Source organism: Gasterosteus aculeatus, chromosome 3, assembly GCF_964276395.1.
Source record: "Gasterosteus aculeatus chromosome 3, fGasAcu3.hap1.1, whole genome shotgun sequence".
NCBI lineage: Eukaryota > Metazoa > Chordata > Actinopteri > Perciformes > Gasterosteidae > Gasterosteus > Gasterosteus aculeatus.
Window position 1 is genome coordinate 10855354 of NC_135690.1, and position 26806 is coordinate 10882159.

At 43.0% G+C, this 26806-nt stretch overlaps 2 protein-coding genes across 6 annotated transcripts in view; both read left to right on the forward strand.

Moving 5' to 3' along the window:
- Positions 1-908: 908 nt before the first annotated feature.
- Positions 909-3663, forward strand: LOC120815968 (leptin receptor gene-related protein). Its single transcript, XM_040171109.2, has 4 exons — positions 909-1063; positions 1398-1473; positions 1869-2055; positions 2171-3663. Exons 1-4 carry the CDS (start codon positions 1048-1050, stop codon positions 2285-2287), a joined length of 396 nt encoding a protein of 131 aa, XP_040027043.1. The 5' UTR covers positions 909-1047; the 3' UTR covers positions 2288-3663.
- A 2303-nt stretch (positions 3664-5966) lies between these two features.
- Positions 5967-26806, forward strand: part of LOC120815869 (3',5'-cyclic-AMP phosphodiesterase 4B) — a 39084-nt gene continuing 18244 nt past the window's right edge. The window contains exons 1-7 of one of the 5 annotated variants that reach the window (XM_040170912.2): positions 5967-6105; positions 8190-8273; positions 15619-15804; positions 19485-19723; positions 24547-24741; positions 24944-24980; positions 26223-26293. In XM_040170912.2, the coding sequence (XP_040026846.1) occupies positions 15763-15804; positions 19485-19723; positions 24547-24741; positions 24944-24980; positions 26223-26293 (584 nt within the window). In that variant the 5' untranslated portion in view covers positions 5967-6105; positions 8190-8273; positions 15619-15762. Of the gene's footprint in view, positions 6106-6356; positions 6619-8189; positions 8274-10391; positions 10525-12196; positions 12340-15618; positions 15805-19484; positions 19724-22587; positions 22871-24546; positions 24742-24943; positions 24981-26222; positions 26294-26806 lie in introns of those variants that run through there. The other 4 variants (XM_040170913.2, XM_040170915.2, XM_040170914.2 and 1 more) reach the window with 4 other exon arrangements.

Here is a 26806-nt window from a genome sequence, read left to right on the forward strand (position 1 = left end):
AACTGTGATCTTTGTGTACACATACGTTTTAATTTCACTTGGGTTATCAGTAAATTGTTTTAAACTTAATAATTAAATTAAATATGTCACTGGCAAAAAAGCAGCATGGTTTCAAAACTAGCCGTAGTGATAAAAAGAAGTACGCATGACATAATAGTGTCCTATTAAACACAGAATGTGGACGTCACTGCAGTTTCACATCCTTTGTGAAACTTAGTTAGATCATTGCATTTTCTGGTTTTGCATAACAGAGGAAATGAATACTACTGAAGACTATTCATTTTGAAAAAAATAAGAAAGTACACTTCCTCACAAGAATAACATTTCTACATGCTCCCATTGACATCGACACATTGACTGTTCTGATAATTACAAATAACACCAGAAAAGCAACAATAGAATATTGTGGTATTAAATGCAAACGGGGTTACCGTTGAAATCCTTGTGGTGTGTAGCTCATAGTTACTTTTACTGTCTCTTGAACTTCTTTTCTGCAGAAGACGTTTGATCTGTCATGGGAGACATTTTAAAAGAGAAGCATCCAGCTCGCCTGGCCACGTGACATCCATCTGGAGAGCATCAGCATCAGTCCGCTAACATCTGGTCCAACTCTGTGATCTCGAATGCCCTTTGAAGCACTGCACCTTTTTCTAGGTTTCATCTCCATTATAGACAAGAGATAGAGAGAGAGAGAGAGATGCTGAGTACTGATTCATCTCAGGTCTCTTTTTTTAATGCACCACTTCCCTAAAAATCAAGTCCTCAAAATTTCTCAACCTTTTTTTCAGTCAAATGTTGCATTTATTGACCTTAAAATACCACAATACGTATGCAAACATCGGACAGTGAATATCATCCACGATGCGATGTCAATGATGAGGAGTCTTTGATAAACCTACTGTCCCTTTAAGAAAGTCACCTGACCAAGTGGGAAAAGCCGTTGGAGGAAGCCGGAAGTTGGTCTACCGAGGAAGAGGAGAGGAGCACATAAACAAGACGACAAGAAGACGATCGAAAAAGACAGAAAGTTTGAACTAATTGATCGCCATGGCAGGAATTAAAGGTATTAACTTCTAGGCGTAATGTGTCAGTCGACGGCTGAGATTTGACGTTACGTCAGTTTAGTCACGCGGGCGTTAATGCCTCGCACACTCCAGCACGTCATTCTTGTGTTTCTTCGGAACAAGAAAAAGCTTTCAACACAACACACGCCGAAGGACATTCGGCGTTAACTTAGTTCAGGCATTAAACCCTCGACCTGTTTTTAAGTTCAACGCTTTTAAACGTGTCTTTTAAAACGTTATAACTTCACATTCAAGCGCATTCCGTGGCGAGCGTTACCGAGCCTGAAAGGACTGTTTGTAATTCGTGTTATTTGTGTAACTTCTGTGTTGCAGCGCTGGTCGGTTTGTCCTTCAGTGGTGCCATCGGACTGACGTTTCTCCTCCTCGGCTGCGCGTTGGAGCAGTACGGGTATGTGCTCTGCTGTCGTCAACATGCAACATCCGGACTTGTGTTGCTTTTTGTGAAAAGGCCGTTAAGATGAGGGATGTGAAGAAAACAAACAAAAAAACAGCCGTTAACAAAAACTAGACAAAAGTGCTTACGGTTTGTCTCAGAGAGCCACGGTGACCTCCGAATGCACACTCCTTTTAAAACTCCTTACTCTCAGTTCCAATGAAGGATTTAGGATTTTAAACCAAAGCTGAGATCACTTTAATGTCCTTAGAGCTATTTTGGGACATAGTCCCATTAGACAACCGTTTTTAAAGGCAGAGTAAACTGGGCTTTGTTTTCTCAATGCACATTTCTCAGTGATTGGCTTTGGCACAAGGTACCGTTTCACTGTTCCTCGTGTCTTTCTGTAGGGTCTACTGGCCGCTGTTTGTCCTGATTTTCTACATATTGAGCCCCGTCCCGACCTTCATATCCAGACGCCTCAGCGATGACACTGACTCCTCCAGCAACGCGTGCAGAGAGCTGGCCTATTTCTTAACAACAGGCATTGTGGTATCCTGTTTCGGACTTCCCATCATTCTAGCCCGCACCAGCACGGTGAGTTCTCTCTCTACGGCCGCCGAGTGCACAGGTGTACGCTTCATGCCAGCAGAGCATTGTGGAAACCAAATTTATTTTGGACTGATTCCTGATGAATTTCTTCCTCCCACAGATCCAGTGGGGTGCCTGTGGCCTGGTGATGACAGGAAACGCTGTCATCTTCCTCACCATCTTTGGCTTTTTTGTTGTGTTTGGTGGCGGGGACGACTTTAGCTGGGAGCAGTGGTAGGGAGCTTTCAGACCTTGGACGGACAGAAGGACGGATGGATGGGTAGATGGATAGCTGAGTGAATAGCCAGCAGACTGAGGGGTGTATGTGTCCTGCACCTAATAGTGGATGATGCTCCTGTACATTGTATGCTGCAAGAATGTCACATTTACCGGGCTTGTTTTCAGGCCACTTTATACATGAAAGGGTTTTGTAAACACCAATACGTACATTGATGTGCCTTACGTCTACGACCAGAAAGACACTAGTGCCTATTCACCTTAACCGGTTTATTTTAGCTTGTCTCACCTTTTATTTTAACAGCTTAAATCCCCTTGCTTATTGCAGCTGCCCGCTATTTCATTACGCTTCAGTTAATCAATATCCTATTCGGATCCTAAAAAGTGACATGTAATGTACACTTCAATGCTCACTGCATTATCTGTCCTCATTGTTCAATGCAGGATTGGCTACACTGACTTACGGTTTGCTTATTACGAGCACTGTCTGCTGTTTGAAGTGTAAAGCCAGGGAACGTTCTCTTAATCCACGCTACCCAGTTGTAGGGCTCCGTATCAGGTAAAGATATATTTGTACGGAAATTATGTGTGTGTGTGTGTGTGTGTGTGTGTTTATTTGCTGTTTTCATTTTGCTACAGAGCTGTAAAATCTTCCTTGTTGTTCTTGTGCAATTGTTTACAATCTCACCAAAGATCCTTTAGAGTGCAGAAATGTTCACTTTTGGAGTGTGGGTTTTGGTCTGGAAGCGGCGTACAGTGAATATCATACATCAAGTATTGCTTGAAGAAGCATCAATATTCATTTTATACTCCTGCAGATGAAAACGAAATTCATACAATTATGCCAATTCTTAGCATGATATTCATTTGTGAATTGATTTTTAATCATTCACAAAGTGTAGACGTTATAGACTGTGTATGTTTTGGGGGCAGTTGTTCTGAGGGAATCTGCTAGCTCATTTGTGAGTGCCTGCCATCAAGTTTATAAATAGATTTTTAGAGAAAAAAAATGTGATTTTGTTTGGAGTTAGACTTGGTTTCGTCATCAGGGGCCTTTTTGAAAATTTTAAATGTAAAATCAATAAAACATTCTCATGTTCCATGTGGTTGTTGCCAGTACCTGACTTTAAATTAGGTTCTGAAGTTTGTATGATTTGCCCACTGAAAATTTGAATTGGCGTCCTGTATAATTTCTGATTTGCTAATTCCTTAACTGCTTTCGGGGGAAATATTATGCTGTATGTCTCTGAACTGACATGTAAGAAAGCTTTCTATTGTCACTAACGAGTTCTGAAGAGCTCTTGAGTTTATTTTATAGCCTCTTGGTTACGTTTTGTTTTCTAACATTGAATAAAGCTTCCTGTATAATGAAACAAACTCTGTCTTGTTGTGTACTGCTGGTGGATTGAGCTCTTACATACATGCAAAGCTCGCCTGGGTAGTCGTGATGGATACATGTGCACTGTATTCCCCTTGCAGCAATGTTGAATGTAGCCAACCACGAGACACAGACTGAAAGATGGGGGCGAGTTGTGAGTTATTCTGTCAGCGTAGTCTCATCTACGAGCCTGGAATTCATGTGTAAGGATCTGCTAAATCATTGAGATCGTTTTGCAATATTCAACAAGAGGTGTGCAAAAAAGCTCATGTTTTTCCCGAGCAGCAACACTGTTTTCACTGAAAAACATCCGTCTGTTTTGATCTTTCCCAACTATAAAACATAGATATTGAATACATCATCCACAGCGGTGCAGTTGGGAGTAACCTGCGAAACAAAAGACTAATGGAAGCCATGATTCTCTATTCAGGGTTGAATGGCGTTTGATAGAAAACCACCGTGCAGCTGCATGCTACCTGAGCCGTTGGCTCTTTGTTGGCGTGCGTCCCTCACGAATTTGCACGTCAAGCAGAGTGCATTTCCTCTCTGTAACAAAGCAACGCTCTCTGTAAACGAATGATAATTTCTATAGAAAACCATCTGTTGTTGCTCCTAGTGATTAGAGCGAGCATGTTCGTACGAACCTCCCACCGAGAGGTTTGCTGCTGTATCGGTGCTGCGGGTTAAAAAGCACTTAAGAAGATTAAAAAAAAAAGTGTGTGTGTGTGCAGTACGTGTACTCCACACTGCGTAGAAATGCTTGGCTGTGTCAAGTTTAAGAAATGAGTTGACATACGGACGATTAGAGGATAACAGTTGGTCTGGAGGTAAATAAAAGAGTCACAGAAGAATATTTTCAACATGAAAATAACAGTAAAAAAAAAAAAAAAAAATCAGTAACCAACAAGAAAATGAAGTCTCGCTGGAAATATAGAAATGCTAATAGCATAGCCACAAGCTAGTCCAGAGGGGTTGCATTGCGCACATCTGGACTTGAAATCCCCCCATCGCTTCAAGGTGTGAACATGTGGCGTGCACTGAACAGCCTGGCAGAGTTGAAAATGGCTGCATGTTGGGAAAACTTAGTGACAGTATTTCAAGCAGTGTTACGCCAGAGTCTGCAACACCGACCCTCCTCCCCCCAGCAGGGACGCCTTGATGTGCCGCTGGAGGGTATTTATCTGAACTAGACAGAGATGCAGACCTTGGAGGACACTTGATGCACGTCTTGTCTATTTTTCATGATTTCGGAGACTAAGACCTTTTGACCTTGATGCATAACTTGTGTTTGTGTCATCTACACTAATTTGGCCTTTGACCTCCGAGCAGCAACTTCATTTTACAGATGATTATTTCATTTTAGAGTAAAGGTTACTCATAAATTATTGCCAGTTATCTACTATGAATTTGATGTTAAATCAGGTCGAGCGGAGTAAGGGAGAGACCTCATGTTGGTTCAAGATGAGCCTGTACATTTTTTTAAAGGAAAAGAATGTATTTGATCAACTGTGGCTGAGTTACTTATAAGAAATCCTTGTGCATAGTATATCCCAAAACCCATAACATGGCAAATTAATAACACACCTCTACCGACTATAACTGGCGTAGGTATAGCACTTTATTAGCACTTTATTATTATAGTAGTTTGGTTTTCTTTAAGAAATTGTTTGTTGTTGTTCTGGGTCTGTACCCATGGTTGAATGCACTTTTTATAAGATGCTTTGGATGAATGAATGAAAATGGAAAAATGTAAATTTATGTTGATATTGACTTTGATTATTGATATTGATTAAGAGTCAAACTTCTTATTTAATGTGAGATAGAGCGAGACATTGAGAAGAACCAAGGATGAATGTAAGAATGAAGAAAGCCCAGGGACACCTATTCATCACTATTTCAAGACAGCTGTTGCTTGGCAACAGCAAAGACATCAAAGACTACTCATTCTGGTCTTGAACCCTCACACATTGCGGCTCAGTTTAGAGGACCACAACCACATGCAACACATCACGTTGTGAAGCTGTGTAATACTGTGATGCTACAGATGGATACGTGCTATGTATGTAATATGCTACCACATCAAAACTTCTGACCATTCTTGGTTTAAAAGCTCGGACGCTGAGGCGGACACATCACCGCTTCCCTGCGCCTGGCCTTGGACGCAGGGCGGCCGGGGGGCGGGGCCGAGGGACGGACATGGGGGCGGGGCAGGGGGCGGGGCGGACCGGCAGCCATTGGTAAACGGAGGTATCTGCGTCGTCGGGGTCGAAGCCAATCGATGCGCTCTCGGGGGTCGGGAATGGGAACGAGCGCCAATAGCACAAAGGCAGCCGGAGAGAAGCGGGGGACCACGGTTCAATCTCCGCGAACGCATCAGCGCATGGGACAGCGGACACACACACACGCACACACACACACACACGCACACACCCTCTCCTCCGGTAAGTCTGCACGAAACCATCCTGCTGTGACGAAATCATGTTGCCACGAGCGAAACAGGGAGGTGTTAAATGTCAATTGTGCAAATATATATTTTTTTATCGTTCGGCATCGGGCAATAGTTGTTTGAATTTCAAAGTTGTGTCACATTTGCACCTTTTCCACCGAATGATGCCGGGGGACGCGTGGCGATGTTCGGGCGGCATGTTTCCGTCAGTTGGAGCCATTCTCATCTTAATTCCCTCTATATTTCCAACGCGGAGGCACTCAGACGTCTCGGGTTGCACACTGAAAGCTCTTGATTCAGTCCTTGTCACGCAGGCTCCGCGCGCGTGCACGCGCTGCCCGTCTCTCTCTCTCTCTGTCTCTCCCGCTCTCTCGCGTGCGGGCGTCTCTCCTCCGCCCCGCCGGCCGGTTCGTTCACTTTGACTCGGCGCGTCCTGTTTGAAACTCGCCTCGGGACGCTACTCTGGGAAACGGGCTGCACACGAACCGCTGGCCGGAGGTCAGACGAGGTAAAGGCGCGTCCCCGCTCCGTGTTTCCGCGCACTGTTTTTTTTTTTTTGATTGGCTTTGAAACTCACTTGAATTTGGGAAAATGAAGTTTTGGGGAGCGGGCGAGGACAAGTGAAGGCTTGTGTAAATATAGACATTGGAGAGGTTGCTGGAGTGGTCTGTTAAGTGCGTTGAATGCAATTATGCACCAATCAGGGTCCATTTAGCAATGACGTCAAGGTGAAGAGAGGTCCACTATTGACATGCACACAATGAATGGCTCTGGATGGGCCCTTTATTTCACCCAGGAGTGGAACTTGGCATTATATTTCTGTTGCAACTTAATGAGTCTGACTTGTTTCAATACAGAGAATCAATAGTGGCCTTTAGTGTGTGTTAAAGGGGAGACTGTGGCTGTAATTATGATTGTTTTTTATTCCCCATCTCCATGTTCCGAACAACAGACTAAAGGCGACCACAGGTGGTCATTTGGCGTCTGCTATCGCTATTAAGTGAGATAATGTTACGATAAAACCAAAATGTGCCCCACTGCTCAAATGCAAAAAAAGGTATTGGCAGTGCAGTCGAAACGGAATACATTTAAAAATGGCCGTGAAAATGTGTTAAAGAACATAAAAACTTTGATGTTTTTTCACACAGTTTAACTCGAGGAGCTGCGTGTAAATTGTGTGCAGCATAATGTCGTACAGCAGAACCATGAAGCTTTTCCCCCCGAAGGACGGAAGGAAGAAAGAAGCAATTATGAGTGTTGGTCACAGCACAGCAGTCGATCTCACGAACATCGACATCCGAATGTCTCCGCTGACCACAATGATATTCTAACCCTTCCTGAACATCGACTAAAATCCACTGGGATCTGAAAGCGCTGACCGTTTATCTTTCACAAATATTTTAGTTTTTACAGCTGTGAATCATCAGTTGTGTATCTCTTCCATTATGCCACCGTAGTAACCGTCCTGTGACACACGCGTGTTTCCTTCCTTCCTTTTAAACCCCAATTGGCAGCACTTCAGTACGTGCATGTGTCGCGTGACCTCACCGGGACGTCCTTTTATTCTCAGTCAGGGCAGAAACAACAGAGTACGTACTGAACATCCAGCTTCTTGTCCAAAGGGCTCCGGCTACCAGACTGGTGACTCACTTACGGGCAGGTTTGTGGCTTCACTGGTGTTACTGGAGCAGAACGCTGATGCTCCAGATGACAAATGGACGCGGTTCGGGCCTGCGGACTGCTCGAGAGTTTGTCATTGCAGGAACTGAGATTATTTCACTTCATTTTATTGTAAATACAGAAAGCAGTGTGTGATGGTTCAGTGCCCGTCAACACCCGGGATGCTAATCTGAACTGCGATAACACTCGTGCATTTACTGGAACAGGAGGAGCTCAACGGCATTTACAAGTCTCGGGGCTTTCACGGTTGTGGCTCCACGCTGTCAAGTGATTATATTCTTCTACCGTTCGTGAACACGTCCGTGTCTATTGCTTCTCACGGGGGAATATGGGGCCGTTTTTTGTTGTTGTTGTTGCTGTGATGTGAAATTGGTTATCCATACGTTGTTTGTCTTTCAGGTTGGACAGTCTGCTGACTTGAATACCCGCCGGTCCTCCCTGCTCTGGCTCGAGGAGAAGAAGAGGCACCGATAAGCCTCAGAAGTAAGCGATTTATTCATTGGTTTTCAAGCAGAATAAGTTAGATGGCTATGCATTATGGAGCTATTGGTTGCGTCAGTCTGCAGCACATCACGTTGCTCCGTATTAAATATCAACCTTTCCAGCATTTGTAAGATGAGCACCAGAATCCATAGAAATGTTTTTTTGAAGTTGGCTACTTCTGTGTCCACCCGACACGCTTCCATTCCATTATGTGTCAATCCGCCGACCCGTTAGGAGACCATTTCAGAAGATGGGGGCCAGGCTAGGGCCATATGGGATTTTAGGGGCACCAAATATATAACTGATTCCATTTTAGTGTGCTTCTTTTATCACTGTCCAGGACGAATTACAATTTCCTTTCTCGTGGTATCTAGTAGATATGGGGGAAATTGCTCCGTCAGGGGGGGGTGCAGGATTAATATTGAGGAACAGCCCAGCTCGGCTTACAACCAGCATTACTCTCACGGAGACGCCTCGGGTCTTTTTCACACTTCTGTTTTTGTCAGGTTTAGTGCGGTGCAATGACCGCTGCGTAAATCTCAATTGAATATCCTGCTTTATATGTCTATTGAACTCATTGACAGTATCACAGACTGCCTGCAAGCGCGTCTGTTTCACATCAGACAGATTCCACTAATTTGGCAGCACGTAGAAAGCTCCCGTCTAGCTCTCCTCTCGCCTTCGATGTAGTGGCGCATCAGGGGAAAATGACTGTGGGGCGCCATTTCTTTCTGATTTGTTGATTGAGTTTTTTGATGGCTTTTACTGGCAGGAACGCCTGCAGGCTGCAGCACATTAAAAATAAACCCGCTCGACATTATTATTCATGAATTTCCAATCCAATTTATTGGCTTTGTTTGTTACGGGCGCGCTTTAACCGTTGCATATTCGAATGAACGTTAATTGGAAGACTGTTCCTGCATCCCTGATTGATACAGATTGCCTGATTGATTTACTTCAACCTCAGCAATCTCTCAAAGCGCACTGGTTCATGTCTGTGTCAGCTACCATCAAAGGGGTTTGCTGCCATGTTGACATGGAGGTTGCCAACTGGTGACACTCACCAGAGTCCCCCTCTGCGGCCCGAATCCTGCAGACTCTGCCAAGCCTTCTGTTACCTCCTTACTCCCCCCAAAAGCTTGAATCCCTGCGGCGGCCAATGGCACCGTTTTGTGAAAGGATAAGTGATGAAGTGCTCTCGCGGGCAGCACTTCAAACACATCACCCCCAATAGACGTTGAGCCCTGTGATTCCAATTTGTTCTTTGTGTGTGTGTGGGAGTTTAAATATGACGGAATGAAACACCCCTTATAATTATTGGGCTGTTCAGCAACTCCATTCAAGTGGCTCATCCAGAGGACATGTGTCCTTGCCCACTAATTATTCTTGTTTCTTTCTTTTGTCTTTTAAATAGATTGGTAGGTCTTTGACGTCTAACAGGACTAGATCCGCATACTGAATGAAGCATTTCTTTCACCCTTTTTCATCTGATTATAAGAGAGGCAAGAGGATATTATCTGTGATGAATGATTATTATGACCAAAGGAGTACATGGTGTATTAACGAATCATTACCAAGCAACTAAACAATTCTCAGGGCAGATAACGGATAACATTTGGCGTCAGGGAGACGTCGTCCATCAACTTTTGACCATGTTTGAGCACCGAGTGAGGTTGGTGTAAACCGGGTCCGCCTCTTCTCCTTCCGCCGGAGTCCTGCGTTCTGTCCGCTGATCCGCCTGCCAAGTGCAGCTTGATGAACGACCACAAATGCTACAGAAATGAAACACGGGGGAAAAAAACCCATCAAAGCAGACCCACGGGGGCCGCTGGCAGCTCCCTGTTTCCTCTTGTGTCATGACCAAATAAGACAGTTTGTACTGTCACCTTGAAAGAGCATCTTTCTAATGACTCGACAGGGATGATGTTTGCTGCAGCAACAGGACAAACGGCAGATCAATCCTGTCTCGTGACACGTGACCCAGTGGAAACAGACTCTCTCTCTTTGTCCCTGTACAGTAGGGCAGTGGGTTCCCTGCATGTGGCCTCCTCGCTGACGTCATCTTTCAACTGCCACAGTTGTGTGTTGTTCCTCTTCCTCCTCAACAAACTCCTCTCAGCCTTCACCCATCTCAAAAGTTCCTTTCTACTTGCGCCGAGAGAACGCTGAATATTTCCGATGCATTCGCGCTTCACTTTGATTTAGGAAATGAATGTGTCTCGCCGCTCAATGGAGGAGTTCTGTTGAACTGGTACGTCTGTCCCTCTCTGGCTTATAGATGAACAGAACGTTTGCATTATTTTAAGAAGGTTTTTATTGCGAGCCTGACGGCTGCAAAAAGTGCATCAGCTGCTTTGTGTGTCGAACATTCCCACACAAACAGTGTGGGACGGAGGCATGAGAAAAGAGTATTGACTTAAAACTCATTGCTGCCGAAATATTGATTTTTATAATATGTATGAGTCCTATTTCAATGGTATCTTAAGCTCTGCACATGGGACCGAAGAGACTTGACTTGAATAGCAATCAGAACTAATGTGTATTAGTCTTTAAGTGCCACTTGCTTATACAGTGTAGTAGCAACATAGCAGCTCAGTTTATACATGGTGTTTGTTTCTCGATCAGGTCAATAATCCATGTAGTTTCATTCCAGAAATCCGAAAAAATACCACTTTCACTGATGTGTCTGTTCACCTCCTTTGGTTGCAACATCAAATCATCTTGGTAATCTAATCAATTTGTCACACAGCTTCGGCCACTGGATAGTCAGTAAGTGATCCGGTGAGGTTGCAGATGGGATTTGTGTTGTAGACAAAAGAAAAAACAGTGCAAACATGATATCAAAAACCAAAGAAATTGAAGTCTGCACACAGCAGTGTTACGGTGACTGGATTAATGTGGTTTTACTGTTTTAATGTGTTGTAATATCAATATTTGCGACTGGCGGATGAAAATACTCTAGTTTGCAGACTGTAACTAGGGGCCAAAAGAGACGAGGTTTACCGCATGCTTCTTTTTCTTCTATTTGCTTTTGTCAACAGTGGTTCTCTTAACCTTCAGCCACATTTCTGAAAGATTACAAATCGCATAGAAACAGCAATGCGACGTGTTGCCAGTAAAGAGAATCCAGTGAGATGTAAACCTCGCACTCAAATATGAGGTGAAATGTGAGCAAGTTCAGAAAAGTGAGTTTCAGTCCTTTTGAAAGGACCACAGCATTTCTTTACAAGGTCGGAAAGAAATCGCTATTTGACTCTCAGATGTATTTCTGTGATGATTGAACAAGATTGCACAATCTCTTTTATTTGATCTTTTATCTGACTTGGGCGCGGAGGTGTATAAGAGATATCGGGACACTGAACATCAGAGCCAAAAAAGCCATTTTAAAATGGGTTTGGACAAATGAGGCCATCAGCAGTGCCTTCAGTGGACATCGGTGTTCGCGTCAGTAGAGTGCTCCAGAAAATTGCCTGAAGAAAAAATCCAATGGGATTATCAAATGGCTTTTTGGATTTTAATTGGATTATTAAGTTTGACAACCCTCCCAAATTAACAGCACTTTTATGCTATTTTAAAAAGGTATCGCTGGACGTCAAACTCAAAGTTATCACACAACAAGGCCTGAAAAGTTGGATTAATCTGCATTGTTTAAGGTCCCAAAAAACATTGCACTCTCGAGCAAGTGGATAAAAAAAGAGAAATTTTGAAAACAAATAAAAGTTTCAAACTTTGGGTGTGTGAAGTGTGACAGACCTCATTTCAAGCACCAAAAAGCCGTTTCAAAAACCCTTTGACTTCAGCAAAAGGCAGCTGTAAGTGCACAAACGCTAACTTATCCTCAGGCGTGAGGATTCCTGCACCGCTCTTTTTAAGCTCATGTGCTGATGTTTTACATTACTGTTTGTGGGCCGGCTCAACAGACAAAGAGCGTCTGCTGCCGCCGTCAACGGCTGTCGTGTCTTGTGACCAACGCTGCCAACTTCTCCATTTTGGTACTCGCAAGTTTTCACAAAACCTGAGTGTTAACAAATCCATTACCTTTGAGCCTCTGAGTCGTATCTCCTGGGTAAGTAAAGTCGATTCGCTTAATACGCGCCTGGTACTGCATGTTCCTTTTAGTTTGTTCTCAATGTTTCCTTCCCAACAGTAAATCTGACTTTGAACGACCACTGAACGGTTGATTCATGGAGGTTGTTGCAAATGGCTTTGAACGCTCAAACCCCTCATGATTTCTTGAGTCTTCAGTGAGTCAGAAGTTGTTTAACACGACGTTCTCCAATCAGCGAGAATTGACTGACTCTTAAATGTTCATTCTTGCCGCTGGCCCTTTGGAACCAGTATGTCGCGTACGTTCAGAGGAGGTGGAGTGAAGCTTCACCTCGAGACAAAGCACGTTTCCTTTTAAGCAAACGCAGCCACTCGCACCCGAAATGTAGACAAAGAAGCTTCAACGAGCCCAATATGATCAGAATCAGAACGCATTCATTCACTGCCCAACCAGGATGTGGACCGAGGACAACAGAGCTGAACGGTTTTAATTACTGCAGATAGGAACCCTGCACACAAATGTCTGTTCTATGTTTTGAGAAGATGAGAGAACAATGACATCAGGGCTGTTTGGGGTGTCATCAATTCACACCTAAATTAAGTTGATTAAAAGCTGTGAAAAGACAATTTTTAAGTACATAATTTTATGGTTTAACTTCAAGGTTTTAAGGTATTTGTTTTAAAATCCAATCCTGATTTTACTTGTAATTAAAGAAGATCATGCCATGTGTAATTCTCTCCAACTGGACCTCGCTGAATGTTAATTGAGCACCGCTGGCTTTAGACAATACATCCGCTGTGTTTCATTCCTTTTCTCTCAATTCCTGTTTTCTGTCCAGCTATCTGCCGTTCGTTTGGGAAGACGATGCGAAAAAAAATGTGCTCCTTCCTCTCAACCGCGCCCATAGAACAAAACACCAGACTCATGCATATTTTAACGTTAACTTCAAGCAGCCATGTCTGATGAATGGAAACGATTGGCTTCAAAGTAAAGTTTGTCCCTGGCCTTCGCTTCGTAAATCAGGCACGACGGCACAATCAACCCCGGAGTGCTCCCCCCCCCCGAGCCGAATCCTCCCGGCCTTTTCATCTGGAGTGCTGCCGTGCGCCCCGCTGCCCGCTTCGCATTAACGATGGCGTATTGGTGGAGGTACAGACGGCCACAATGGGGATTACCAATTGCGTGGGCTGGCAGAGATGAGAGGTTACTTGAAGCTTGTTTTCTCGGAGAGCATTTTCCATCCGCGGGTTGTTTTGTCCATTGACCTCCTTTTTGATTGAGAGGTGGGGGGGGGTTCAGGTTTAAATGCTCTTCAGTGTCTCCGGATCCAGCCGTGACCTTTTCACAGGAGGGCTGTAGGGGAAAGAGCTTTGGAACAAACATTTACCGTGATTACTTTTAATAGGCTTCGGGGAGATTTCTTTTTCTTTTCTTGGAAAAGGTTTTTTTTGGGAGATGATTATCACAATAACTGATCACTGACTTCATGATCTATTCCAAACATTGTGTTTGAAGGGTACTAATTAAACACGGGAGATTATTCCAAACAAGGCCAATGACTGACAAAAGATCTTAAATAAATGAAAGGGCCAGTGAGATCCCTGCTGCAACGTGCAGAGCCAAACTGTTATAAAATGTGTACGTTGACAGGCAATGATGGGAATTCATTTGATAACAAGAACACCCCAAACTCGCTTATTCCAACTATCTGAAACACAATCATTTCTATTTCTATTATCAAGTTAATATTGACTGTCACCTTGAGCTCTGAGAAAGTCTCATGGTCATTTCATTTCACTGTTTTTAATTCATTCAGTCAAAAAATGATTTGCAAGCCTACAAGATGGCAAATGGATTGTATATCTTTGGGGTAAATCCTTGTAGGAGACAAATCATTTGAAAAAAACTTGCATGTGGATTTGTTTCTTTTCAAAGTTGAAATTTGAAAGACTTTGAAATAGTGTTTTGTGGTTTTACCTGGAAATGTGATGTTCGAGTCCTTGGAGGTGAAAATAAATAAAAATAACTTTTGAAGCACAGAAACAACCAATTAAACGCGTTATATAACCTGAATTTATTATAAGGGACAACTCGGCTTATTATAAGGTATAATGCATTGATATATTAATGATTTCCACTAAGAAGATAAAAGCCTTTTTGATTGCCAGAAAGTTAATTTCTTGTAAAGTACTTTCTAAAACAATTGTGTTTGAGTTTGAGACATATTTTATGCACTTCATTGACAAAAACAATGTCAATTCAAGCTTCAGAAGAAATCAGGAATTAATTCAGAAATTAATGGCACTAAACTGGACTACCGAAACTCTGAGACAAAAATGAATTGTGCATTGCCTCATTTACATTCCGGTTATCGTTATGGTCACAATAACCACCTCATTCCAAATATCTACTTGAAACCTCTCAATCATAAAGCATGAATAATTTAAATTGTGTCTTTGAGAAACCCATAATGGACACGTTTCTTCAAACTCCTCCATTATTAACAACTTTGCTCTCCTTCTCGTATCGGAACCAGCTGCTGAATATCAGATGCTCAAAAATCAAATCCCTTTGCTGTCTGCTGTCATTTTAATTTCTTGTCTCTTCTTTTCACAACGTCAGAATACGCGTACATAAAGTACAGGTGCATTCGATTATTGATGAGTGTATAGTATAGAATTATACGCAATAATGCATACCGGTGTGAAAGGAGCATTACTTTAGTCTTTCTTAGACAAATTGAGTACTTTTTAGAACACTGCTATCCACAAAGTGTCCAAAAACTCGGATTGTTCAGTGTTGCAAACTGGTGTTAAATGTCTGAGATCGAGGTCATTTACTTATTAATTTTATTTTAAAGTTTTTCGCACTGCTGTTTTTGGTTTGACAACAACGTATGTAAAAAGTTTGTAGTTTTTGAGCGGCTCCACGCTATCGAATTATGAGGAATAATCATTACCACCTATTTCCAAATATTACAATGATACTCTAATATAAACTTGATTATATGCCTTTTAAATTATCACACACATTTTACCTTTTTTTTTCAACAATTGCTGTTGTTTTAAATCAGATTTTTTTCATAATAATTAGTCCAAGATTAGTGAAATGCCGTTAGTGTCGGCATGATATCATCATCATCATGCTAACATGTCCCCCTACCGTCGAAACCATATTATTGTTTTCATATCTTTACTGGGTTTTATGTACCTTCACATTTGCATTCAATGCATTCAACTTTTGGAAGTGGAGACTTTCTGATTGCCCCTCCCCGTCCTCTCTGCCTCCCGAGTGCAGGCGTGCTGGGGAAGCTGCCCGAAGCAAACAGAGCAGAAAAGGCTTCGATTTCAGAGAACGGATAAGACCCAAAGGGAGACAAGAGGAAGAGGGAGAGAAAGAGAGAGACAGAGCGAGAGAGCATCTGGCTGAACATCCCTGAGGATGAAGAAAAGCAACAGTGCCCATGGGGTTCTACCGGGTGATGTAAGTACTGATTTTCCCAACTATTCTTTTTTTGCATCCCTCCATCCATCCGTTACAAAGCCACTTGTTATTATCATTTTTTTACTCTGAATCCTCTAATCTCGCCTCGCAAGTTTCCATCTTAATTCCGCTTGCCGTTTGCACAGTTGTTGTTGTTGTTGTTGTGTTTGAGTGTTTGCCTTCGCTCTCAGTGTTTCCACCTGAGCGAAGATGCACTGAGCTCTAGAGGGACGACACTGAGGCAACAAGGTGCCGTGTGTCGGTGACTCATAAACAGATGACTGTACTGCACACGACAGATCGCCATCCAGCAGGACACGCTGCAGAGAGCGACGTTGGTGTGTCATAAAAAAAAAAAAAGGAGGGGGGTTTGGGGGGGGGGCAGTTTGTTTTCGTGACTGAGAGTGAGATTTAGGAAGATCGTAGAGGCGGAGAGTGATGCAGAGTTTAGGAGGAGGCAGACCGGTAGGAGGAGGAAAAGGTGTTGGAGGACAGCTCATACCAGTGGAAACAAGAGGAGGAAGCACGCAGACCGAGAGGCCCATCTGCTTCCCTTCTATGCCGCCGGTGTTTATGACTCGCAGACAGATCATTCACGTTGATGTTGTCCAAACGGGGGCGCAGAGGTCAAGCTGCATCCTGCGTGATGAAAGTTTTTCCTGCTGGGACCCGACCTTCATCCCCGTCCAACCGCCCGTTAATGAGGGATCGTGATAATGCAAAAATATAGTTATTTTCTACTTTTAAAAGAAGAAATGTATAGATTATTTCAGCATAATTCTAAGATATTTACGTCATGATGGGCGAATGCAGATTTTTACTTTGAAAACCCCTAAAATGACCTACTGTCAGGAATGCTGGCTCAGGCAGGTTTTTAAATATGCCTCCTTCACTCTATTTAAACAGATAGTAGTATTTTCATCAGCTAACAAGTCACTCAATACTACAGAAAGATGTATGTGAGGCATTGAAATAGCACCAGTCATCATTGTATTTATTATTTTTTCTTATTGACCACATTGTTATACAATGCATCAGACTTTGTTTGAAATCCAAAAATGTATTTCTGGACATATTTCTATTAATTCAGGCGAAACGTCAAGCCATGCCAGGCTGTCACTGCTGGAGCCGTCTCATTTGTAACACCTTCCTCAAAAGGCCTTCTGGAAGCATCCCAGAGAACACTGTTGTTGTTCAAGAGAGAGGCCTTTCATCTTCATGGAGAAACACCCCCCCTCCCATCTCCTTTCCTGTCCTTTTAGGACCATGTTCCGCTACATCTGATGAATCCAAGTTTCTAAATTGGCTCAAGGCTCTGAATTCTAAAATGATCCCTGTCCTTATTCTACTGGCAAATATACAGGCGTTCACTCCGAGCGAACCAGCAGCATTTCCTCTGCAGTTCTATTTGGCACGCGGCCAAGGGATCGATGAGGAACTAGAATTGCGTGTCCAGATGTCAAAGGTGCAATCAATACACAATTGATGGATCATTTGATAGGAAAATGTAGAGCGAGTTCACTGTAATGTATTGACAAGAGACAATTCAGGTCACTGATTATAAAGTGGGTTTGGCATTAATGATCGTGTGAGAAGAAGTGGCTCCCTGAACACATCGTTGTCGTCGTTGGAGTTGTGTTTCGCCAGATTTCATTTTCACCCTGTTTCCCTGGGACAGGAGGAATCTGTCTCTAACGGAAGTGAACAATAAATCAGACAAATTGCATTTCCTAGAAGGGGACGGTGGAGTCAGCAGAGCTGTGTTTACAGACAATCAGAAAGGAGGAGAGAGTCCTGCCTCTTTATGTTCCTTCCGTCTTCCCCTCTCTCGTTCACAAACCGCTCCAAATTAAGCGGCGGGTCAAAGTGATTACTGTCACGTCCACCGTTAAGAGGAGGTGGGATGTCCTCTTCTTTCTGGCTGCTGTTTGTTTTTTCATTTCTCGTGTTATTTTAACTCCGAAAAGCAAATTTGGACAAGATACACTGTACTTGTGCTTTAATGGGAGTCATTGATAGTGTTGGAAGCCTCTTCAAAATGTGGAACTTTGGATGCATCAACTCAACACAGATGTGCTTTCGAATGGGAGCTTTTGACTTTTTACCAATCTTTGTTAGATGCTACTTGTCCTACTTTATTAGGGTTAGTTGCGGAAATTTTTATTTACTTTATGAACCTGTAAAAAACATTTTTTTTACTCCACTCTTAAATGTAAACCTGTGACTTTGGATAGTAAATTAAGTATCTGTGGGATTTCGACTTTAGAAGATTTATAATTACTGCTGTCTATGTCGGCTAATAATTAATAAGGGAAGGCAGTAGGGAAATGCCATCATCATAACGTTGTGTCCACAATATAGTGCACTGTTTTTCTGAACGTAAAAATGTCCTAATTTGTTGGAAAAAAACTGAAGTGAATCTGCTGAAATGGATTTAAATGGTCTGAGTACCAACAACTACTGTTAGTAGTCAGACCATGCGCGAGCTCGGTCCCGGCAGGTTATGATTAGCTGTCACTTTCTTACGTCCACCCCTTCCTCTTGCACCCTCGTCCTCCTCTTTGTTTAGTCTGCGCCCCGGCACACAGAATGTATTGATATTTTGTTTACGTTCACTAAAGCCGCGTTCCAGGAATTCCTCAAGCCTCCATCCCCCCCCCCCCCTACCTCTGGGCATCAACGTGCCTCCCCATCTCCCCTTTTCATTTGAAGCCTGTCGGCAGGTTTCATTTACACGCGCGTGCAGAGAACATAAAGTGGGGAGTGATGTATACGAGATGAGCTCCGGCAGGCCGCCTCTGTTTACAACCTGGCAGCACAGCGAAGCACCCGGGGCTCCTCAGCGAAACCCTCACACTCCACCAGCCGCATTAACCACACAATTTATATTCAGCAGGGCTAAATAAATAAGTCAATTGGCCTGAAATCAAGCGGTTAGATTTTCTCTTTGTAACAGAGAACATTAAGACATGAACGCATGTGATGCTCTGAAAATCACTAGTAGAGTTTGATTTAAAACACGCCTGTTCAGATGCGTGCTCATACAAACAACCCATAAGAAATATGAATGTCCGGTGGATGGTTCTCACTGTGTAATAGAAAACATTGTACCACTACATTTACCTGACAGAGATGTTACTGCTCACATTGACGATTCAGATTTGACTGAAATTAAATTTGAAGCCCGTGACAGATCAGGGTGGGCTTTAATTCTACTCACTAAAAGTATTTTCAATAATTAAAATGGGTTACAACATTTTTAAAAAGCGACAAATTTGAATATCTATAAGTTTAAAATAGTCTTCACAATCTTCACTATCTCTGGTTGATGGAATGGACAGCTGCCACAATACCCTGTTATTCATGAAACTATCTAGCATCATTGATTTAAAAGCTTCGCCTTGAACAGACTGAAGCACGTAGACTAAATGTGCTGGACATGCAGACTGCTGGAGATTAAACATCTGTAGAGCTGCTCAATGGGTTCGTAAAGCTCGCTGTACATTCGTCCCCTAAGCCTTTTTATTATTCACTCATTCCAATATTTCATTTTAAAGTATCTATTTTCTTGGAAAACTGTGTCACTAGCACACAAAACAAACATTTCCCTTCATATTTTATTTGAATCATCCAAGGAAACTGCATAGACATCTTACTCATGCCATCTTGTTTTCAACAAGGAGCCTTCCGTTGGACAACTTTCCACCGGCAGCACGCTCGGGGTAGATGTGTGCAAGGTCCACAGGCGGTTCTCCGGCAACCTGCAGCTGCCTCCGTTGTCATGGCGACAGTTGGAAAAGGATAGGGACAAGGTCAGGTCGCTAACACCTGAAGAGGATCCAGTGACCTGGACCAGACCTACAAGTCTGCCCATCTCCTCTCTGCCCCGGATCGACATCACGCAGGCGGAACCCGACGGGTGAGTCTCCACAAAACAACGGATGAGCATCACTCAGATGTGTGCGGCGCTCTTTGCGAGCGGAAAGTGATGACACAATATCGCACATCATTTATCATACACCGTGTATTTATTCGGTCATGGTCATTTGCTTTTATTTTATTTTTTTTAGAATTGTTTTTCTAAAAAGTTGTGTGTTTAGTGATCTACCTGCATCATTAGATTTGCAAATGAGCAGCAAAGTTGGCACTTCCGTCTTTCTTTTGGTTCATCTCGGTGTTTTCAACACCTTCTTTTCTTACTTTAAGTTTTTTTTTTTTTTTGTCATAACTGTAACCGTGTGCATCCAGAGAAGAACACAAATGCTAATTTCGAAGGCACCAAATGGTACAAAATAATGTGGCAGTGATTTAACTGAATACACTGTTGTTTTTGTTGTTGTTGTTGGGTTCCTCTCTGAGGCAGAATACACAGGGCTGCTTTTAGAAGGTAGAGTTAAACCAAGCAAAATGTTTTTATGATGGCTTCAATTTGACCCATAAACCCTTTTTCTGAACCTTTGGGACTCTTCCACTAAACCACAGATAATTATGGGCTCCCTCCGGTGATGGAGTGTCCGCTGCTTTCATCTCTACAGCGCTCATACTCTGCTCTACTGCCTTTTTGGGAGCATGGGTTGCATTTATCTGGATTGAAGGTCAGGCGCTGGAAAACTGTTTACTGCACTTCGCTGTGAACTCTCCGTGACTTTTAGTGTTCTTTTTCCAGCTGTTATTGATCAGCCAATAGGCTTGTTGATGGTGTTGTTCACTGCAGTAAAAGGGGCACCCCAAAATATTTTTACCAATCAGGTTTATGAAAAGAGTCATATTCCTCCAACTATATTTGGGAATATTTATGAGCACAGCACAACAACTCCTCTGGTTCAGTTTCACAGCGTTATTTCTTTATGAGGCGGTAGCTTTCAAACCAAAGGAAATCCCCTTTGCACAAGACTTGGGTCACATCGCAGCTGCAGTAATGGAAGTCGGCGGAGAGAAGCTCGGGTCGGACCAGGCGAACTCACGCCGCTCTCACGCCGTTACGCCGGCCCCGTTGCCCGGCTCGCCTCAGGGCTTTCGCAAGCAGGCGGTAAACAAGCATCTCCGTCGATACCGGCGCTTCACAGTAGCCAATACCTGGTAGGAATCTGGTCGCTGTTGGGTCACTCTGTTTTCTGTGTTTGTCCATTGTTTTTATTTATTGTGTTGTTTTTAGAGAACTAGAGCAGGCGCATGGTTATTGACATTTATTTATTAATCCACACGTAGCCTTATTAGCACCAGTTTATTCCAAGTAGCCACAGATGTTCCTGCTGTAGGGTGAGTTGGAGTTCAGGAGAGTCATTTATCAAAGAGATGAATTGCCATGTAAGCTCTGGTAATGGATGTTGCATCTAACCTGTGGAGAGTTGTGTGCAGCTGGCTGTATTTTTTAAGTCAAGTCCTGTTAAGTGTATTTACAGACCCAATAACCATGTTTATCTCAGAGTCATTTATCATCCAAACAATTTACAACTTAATCCATTTTCAAAACCTTCAGATAATGAACTTTCATTACAAAACAAAAGGAAATTGTTAAAAAAACAAAACTATTTTTTCCAGGTTGAACAGATATACAATCGATGATATAATGTTCACAGGAGCAGCAGCAGGAGTAGATTTAAAATAGAAATTCTAAAAAAACAAAGAACAAATCTCATGCAGGATATTGTGCTGCTTTCGAGGCACACTGCGTTACATTTGGTTTCTTCACGGGTGGAGATGTGTGAGAAAATGTTTCCATTGTTAGAATATTGAAAAGCACAAGCTGATTGCAGCGGGTTTTCCTCTGGGATGAGCTTTACATGAAAAATGCCCTTTTAACCCTTTACAATATATTTGTAGTTGATATCAAAATCCAATCACTTTTTCTCCCCTTTTTAAACAAAATATAAAGTGGATTTACATAAGCTGGTATCAACCCAATAATATGATGACAATCAATCCACTTTCAGTGTGTGTGGAGCCACAGTTCTCCGTCACCTTGCATCACGCTATATCCCAAGCACGCTTTATTCCCAGAATCTGCTGTGTTGCCGTCCAGAGGTTTTTAAACATTTACTGTTGCAGTTTTTCCCCCTTTTTCGGCTGTCGGCGCAAAGATGACAAAGGGGGCTCTGGTTCTTCTCTTCCAAATATCCCCCATCTCAGTCACACTCACACTCACCTCTCGACATGAACTCACTCAACTGATACAGTGGAAATACAATATACAAGCTAACACGGTGTTAAATGAACACTGATCTAATTACTGCCTGAACCACAACTTTATGTTATTCAGCAAAGTTTATGAGGATGGCAGCCATGTTGGAATGTTTTGCGTCTCGACAACATCTTGGAAACTTGCCCCGTATACGCCTCAACAATACTGGAGCCAGTCTCGCTATATTCTCTTGTCGTCCTAATATCACGGTTTTAATTCTTAATTAAAGAAAAAAACTGTTTTTGTGATCATTTTTTTAAAGCACCAAAAAGAGGCGAAAGGAAAATGTGTTGTCTGAAATTGGGACGATTGTGTTTTTAAGTGGATATGACCTGAAAGCCAAAGGTTATGCAAACAGATTATTATATTCCTGGGCAAATGTCAATATAACTGAATTCATTCTTATCAGTATGTACACACTCCAATGACCATTCCAAATTTGACAAATAGATTAAAATCAAGATTTTCCGCTTTCAAACATCCCTTTTCATCGTCAACTTAAGTGCATATGCTTTCACGTGACATCATAACCAATCGCTGAATGATGAACTCGCTGACTAATCTGCAGTGGCTTAATATAGAGAGGAAAAGGACAGGCGGTCGGATAAACAGAGCCTCTGCGACTGTTCCAGCCCAGATCTGCCTCCGTTAGCGTCTGCCAAGCCTGCGTTATTCCAGCGCGGGGCCTGTTACTGCACAGAAACGGAGACCTGTGTGTGTGTGTGTGTGTGAGCAAGCAGCCACGGCATCGCTGCTTTTTTGTCGCCTGGCAAAATCGGAGGTGTAAAGAGAGAAAAGGATGCCGCGGAGGTCCCCGAGGTGCAGGGTGGGGCACTTTGACTTCAGTGAGGAAGTGGTCAGTGGAGCACACCTCTCGGCTCCCAGGTGACGTGTTCGTCTTTGTATTCTTCTGTCTTTCCGTCTCTAACTGAGCTCAACTCTTCCACGTGCCGTCTTTGCGAGTGTCCTGAGCCGGTCGGATCCGTCCCCCGGCTCTCCAACGGCGTCTTAAGTGTTCGAGAGTGATTTGATTTGTGGATCGCAAAGGTGAATTTTAATTTTACGGCACTTCGCCAAAGGAGTTTTATTCCAATTCACCGGATCATTGCTGTGCGTTAACGGTATCTAGGATGAGGATCTGCTGAAATAACGTGTCGCTGTGAAATGCTGTGGTTTACTTTCCTGCTTGTGTCAGATGAATGACGCAAATGGCGACAGGGATGACGTTTATCGCTCTGTGTAGCCGGTGTTTTTGACATTTCACTTTAATCTGAGCTTTACTGGCAGAGGTGTGGAGTGAGAGCGCCTCAGTGGGACTCGAGCCCGTTTAATCCCACATGTCGCATGAAATGTGGGGCAAATGGCTAAGTGATCTTTGGGACAGTTGGTCCATTACGAAATGGATTTTTAGAGAAGTTGACGGCGTGGATACATGAAAGCAAAAGAATGTGTGGTTCTTGTTTTCTTTCTTGCGGACACCTTTCTGCTTCAGGGAGGTTGATGGATCATTTGTGGTATCTGTTCCCGCGGGGCGTTGATGCTTTGACCTTTCACCCTAGACATCCGACCTGATCCTCTGGTTACGCAATAGCTTGTCCTCTCCTCCTGCATCCAGACCAGGAGGGCAAACCGATTATATCGCCGCTGCATCTGTGGAGGTTTCTCTGTGGCGTCAGCAAACATGCCGACCAGAAGGCATTATGTTTACACAAAACATGTCGACTTTGTGTTAAACCGACTGGGGGGACTTTCTTGTGCTGGTGAGGATTTCGTCGTGTATTGATCAGTTCACAGTTAGATAAAAGTTTTTTTCAAGGTCAGGAGCAAACATGGAAAACCAGCGTAGGCTTTATACTATTTGATGAGATGCTGCCTGAAATACCTTGTGTTTGTATTTAATGTATCCTGATTTGATTAACTCGTCAAGGACCATCATGTAGAGAACAAACGTTGGTCTGAGAGCAGATGCTTATTTCAGACTAAACTGCTGTACTTATCTAACCCTCTGGGCTCCCTGAGCACATAGACACACACACACACACACACACACACACTACAAACAACAAAAAAAGTAGATGAAATAGGATTTGGTGTAGTGTTTATGTCTGTAAAAACACACAGAGCTTGAATTAAAAAACATATTAGAATACATCCGCATAAGGAGGTAATCCGTGCCTCTGCGTGTTGCGTGGGGGGCCTGAGCGGAGCTGTCATGGACAGATGGTGTCCCAGTGAGATGCAGAGCAGCCGTTTACTATCAAACAACCCGTCCCGGCACGGACCAGCAAAGCATACTTATTTAATGAGCAAAACTGTTTGGATTTTAGGCCGTAAATGGATTGCTGAGTAATCTTTGTTGGGTTTATGCAACCGTCTCTTTCCTGGATGGGATTTGCGAAACGTGTTGCGCAAGTCACTACTTAGTGGCAGCTTATTAGAAGCACACAGCACATCCCGATGATTATGATTTGATTGATGATCAATTTGATGTATTCTCTCAGCTTGCCCCTCCTCTCTTTTCATCTTACTGACTGCTGTCGTTTCCCTCTGTCTCCTCTTAGCTTTGAAGGGGAAAATGGTCCGTCGTTGTGCTGCAGTCCCTCTGAGCTGCAGGCGTCGCCGGGTTCAGGTCTGGTTCTCCATCCCAACCAGGCGGGCCACGGCCAGCGCCGCGAGTCCTTCCTCTACCGCTCTGACAGCGACTACGAACTGTCGCCCAAGTCCTTGTCTCGAAACTCTTCCATTGTTGGAGAACTGTGAGTAGAGATGTGTCCTCTGTCCTGACACACATCGCGATGTAGCGTGTTTTCTGCCAGTTCAATAAGTATTCTTCATGAAAGGTCCACTTCTATTCAAAATTGCCAAGCCGCATGTAGATATAATCATTGCAAAATGATTTTTGTTTCGCTAAAAACAGTGTATTTGTCGGCCTTTAATAGTTTTCACATCATATTTCAGGCATGGGGAGGACTTGATTGTGACTCCATTTGCTCAGGTAAGACCTGGTGATAAATAAATCTGCTCCTATAACATCAGTCATTAATGATGTTGTGAATGGTTACATTTCTTTGCAATCTCATTTTTTTTCTCTTTGGATTTGAAACGCCTTATGAATTCAGAAAGCACCACACACAGAGACACACACACACACACACACACTCAGGCGTCATTAACCTCTCTGTCGCCTGTTAGCCTAAAGTAGGCATGGCGAGGTTGTTAAGACTGAACAGCTTGTGCGTTTAACGTCCTGCTTGCTGATAGTTGGGAATGGAAATGTTAGATAGTAGATGCTGTGTGCTGCTGGTCAGGAGGTTCCTTATTTCAGATAGATGCCTGACAAAAACAATGGGGTATTGTTTCATGCCTTGTTATAACACAATCAAGAGAAAATCCAACTTTATGAACATGCTGTCATCAACCGACTACTACTACTACTAATAATAATAATGCCTAAAGGTTGCGAATTGTGTCGATGTGACGACTACAAAGACGAAAACAAAAGTCACAGCTAATCAACACGTTGGAGTTACCCAGATACAAATAATGAGTCACTCTGAATAATAAGCTACATTTTGTGCAAAATGAATAATAAATAAAGTAATCTGTAATGTAAAAACTTCTTCAACTTTTTCATGCTGATTTGAAATAATCCAACCCGGCCTTTTCCACCAGTGGGCTTCTGCTTCTTTTCAATCATTTTATTTTCAGTTTACATACACACACAACAAAGGAACTCAATGAACACTGCAAACTCAACTCTTTGGGAGACTGTAGGAACCCCGGACCTCATCCATCCCGCCCAAATACATACAACATGACACAAACAGTCCGCTGTGCCGAAGAAAAAAGGCAAAAACAGAGAAAGCTCGGTATAGAACGTTATGTGTCCCCATAAAACCACACAATCCTTCCATATCAATCAAATGATAAAACATAATGTGAACTCTCCCCTTCACTGGGTCACTCGGATCCCAGCGTTGCAAAACCTCTTGGTATGATTTTGGGATAGTCTCCAATAAAACGGAATAAAACAAGGATCCAAACAGAAAAAGGAACGCCTCCGCGTTTCCTCGGGAGCAGTAGGACTTTGTGAAGCCAATTTTAAACCGACGGCTTTTGCGCCTTCTAGCCATCGTTGTAAGATGGACAGCCGTGCACAGCCCCATAGGAGGCTGAGGGTTCTCTTGGGCTTGTTCTTCTCTTTCCTCATGTTATTTTCTCTTTCTTTGTTCTTTAGGTTCTGGCAAGCCTTCGCACTGTCAGAAACAACTTCACCACCTTGACGAATGTACAGTGTGCCTCCAATAAGTAAGTCGTATGTCATGTCTTTGTAGTATCGGCTGGTGTTTTACTACGTGCTGAAGAATGTCTTCAAATACCCAATCAAGGTTTTTGTCTTGAGGCCTCTTTGTAATTGCTGAGCTGATACAAAACCTTTGAAAAAGTCTACAGCATTTTTTTCTTTTAGGAAATAGTCATGCAGATTTTTAGCCTTCATGAATATTGTTTAGTTGCTAGGATTCAAAATGCCAACATGCCTCACTTGGGGGCGCCAGTGCATCAGAAACATTTGTAACGCTATTGTCTCACCAATGAAGCACGCTAGTTAAACCAAGTACAGATTCACACATACAGAGAGATCTGTTCTTTTGATGCAAAAGCTGGTTTGGAGCAGCATTTTATTAATTTTTTTGCGATTTCCCCCCGTCTCATATTTGCATGAAGGGTCAGTGGCAGCGGTTTCATGAGGTTTGCATGAGTCCAGTCACCCAGAGGAGTGAGGTCACTACGAGGCAAAACTCAATCAATTACAAAAATGTT